The 1,738-nt window shown below is 27.4% G+C and overlaps 1 protein-coding gene across 1 annotated transcript; it reads right to left on the bottom strand.

The window, feature by feature from the left end:
• LOC131619745 (transcription factor WER-like) lies at window positions 1-1,362 on the bottom strand. The gene is made up of 3 exons (XM_058890811.1): window positions 1,048-1,362; window positions 317-678; window positions 1-202 (listed from the first exon to the last, which is right to left on the bottom strand). The coding sequence occupies exons 1-3, from the start codon at window positions 1,360-1,362 to the stop codon at window positions 1-3; spliced, it is 879 nt and encodes a 292-aa protein (XP_058746794.1).
• Between the last annotated feature and the right edge of the window lie 376 nt (window positions 1,363-1,738).

Genomic DNA, 1,738 nt, shown 5'->3' on the forward strand with positions numbered 1-1,738 from the left:
TCATGTAAATGATGGACGTGTATCTTCCTTATTTTGAATGTGTGAACATTCTAGGGGTGTAAGAAGATCTGGTTTAATGGATAAAGAAGTAGTTTCCACATTATTATATAACATATTAGAATTATCATCCAACTTTTGAAGTGGTTCAAAGTTGATATTTTCCTTATCTTGAAAGTATGAACTTTGCGGGAGTGTAGGAAACCTGTTACAATAGATAATATAAGTTCAAGTGTCAGTCCAAAAATATATTATAAAGTTAATAGATAATTTAAACTGAATTTAAAAAGAAAAGAAAAACATTAAATTGTCTACTCACCTATCATTCAATGTTGGAACAATATGATTGCCTAAAGGAGAGCTTCCCACATTATTGTATATCATATTTGAATCATCAACCAACGTTGAAAGTGGTTTAAAGTTGATATTTTCCTCATAATAAAATTGATCTAGATAATTATCTTGCATAATATCTTGATGATCAAATTCTACTCTTGGTAGAGCCATTTCTTCTTTTTGAGAGACGTTATTTTCTTGGTTACTAGAACCCCTCATCACACTCTCAATCAAGTCATCAATATTGTTTATGCTCTCTGAAAAGGAGAACTTTCTAGATTTTTTTAAAATTCTTGTTTTTGAATTAATAAAATTCTTTAACTCGTTATCGATTCTTCCAGGAAACTGTCACAACAAAAACAAATACAAAATAATCATATAACCAATTATCGACTATTTCAAAAAATTGTCACAACAAAAACAGATACAAAATAAATATATAACCAAATAACTATTCTTCTAGAAAAATATTTATGCATATCACATAAATTCATTAATTCATACATTTTCCATCAAATTATAGATATTTAAATTTTCAAACTTATGTCATGAGAAGAGTCAATTCTATAAGTAGACTCAATGCAAAAGATTATTGTTCTATTTACAGGGAAAAAAATTAGGCAACATATAATAAATGACTACACTAATCATATAAAGCCTAATAAACTTTTATTTTGTTTTCGTATCAAAGTGAAACATAAATAAACAACAAACCTGTGAAACCATTTGAGACCATTTAGGTCCTAACTCACAATAGATACGAACAAGTTTTTGTATTTCTTCTTCACTAAATGGATCTCTTTTCAAACTTGGTTTTAGACTATTTAACCATCTAAAACGACAACTTTTTCCATCTCTATTGAGTTTTATTTTCTCTCGTACTTTATCCCATTTTTTAGCTCCATATTTTTCCACATAATCTCTTAATAATGCATCTTCTTCGGGTAGCCATTTTCCTTTTTTCAACACAATATTTTTAGTATCATCACCATGATTGCCTTTTTCTTGTTGCAAAGAATGTGATGCCATGATTTTGAGCAATTGTGAATATTTGGATAATGGTGAATGGTGTTAGGATGTAGAAATAAATAGGAGAGCCCTAGTTTAAATAAAAACCCTTGGCCCTATTTTAACTCCTATATTTGCTAACCAAATTCTAATTTTTAATAAGATTTTTCATTGTAAAATAATCCATATTTGAAATAAATAACATGATTTAATATGTATGCCCTATATATTTGCTAACTATATTATCCATTGAGATAAAACCCTAACTAATAGGGTACAAAATTTAAAGTATAAAACTACCTCAACACTAGTCCAACGCTGGTAATTAAAATACAAATTAATTTGATAACAAAAGTTAAAGATAAAACAAATATAAAAATTTATTTTTAATTACAAG

The sequence above is a fragment of the Vicia villosa genome, linkage group LG7, assembly GCF_029867415.1.
Source record: "Vicia villosa cultivar HV-30 ecotype Madison, WI linkage group LG7, Vvil1.0, whole genome shotgun sequence".
NCBI classification, from domain to species: Eukaryota; Viridiplantae; Streptophyta; class Magnoliopsida; order Fabales; family Fabaceae; genus Vicia; species Vicia villosa.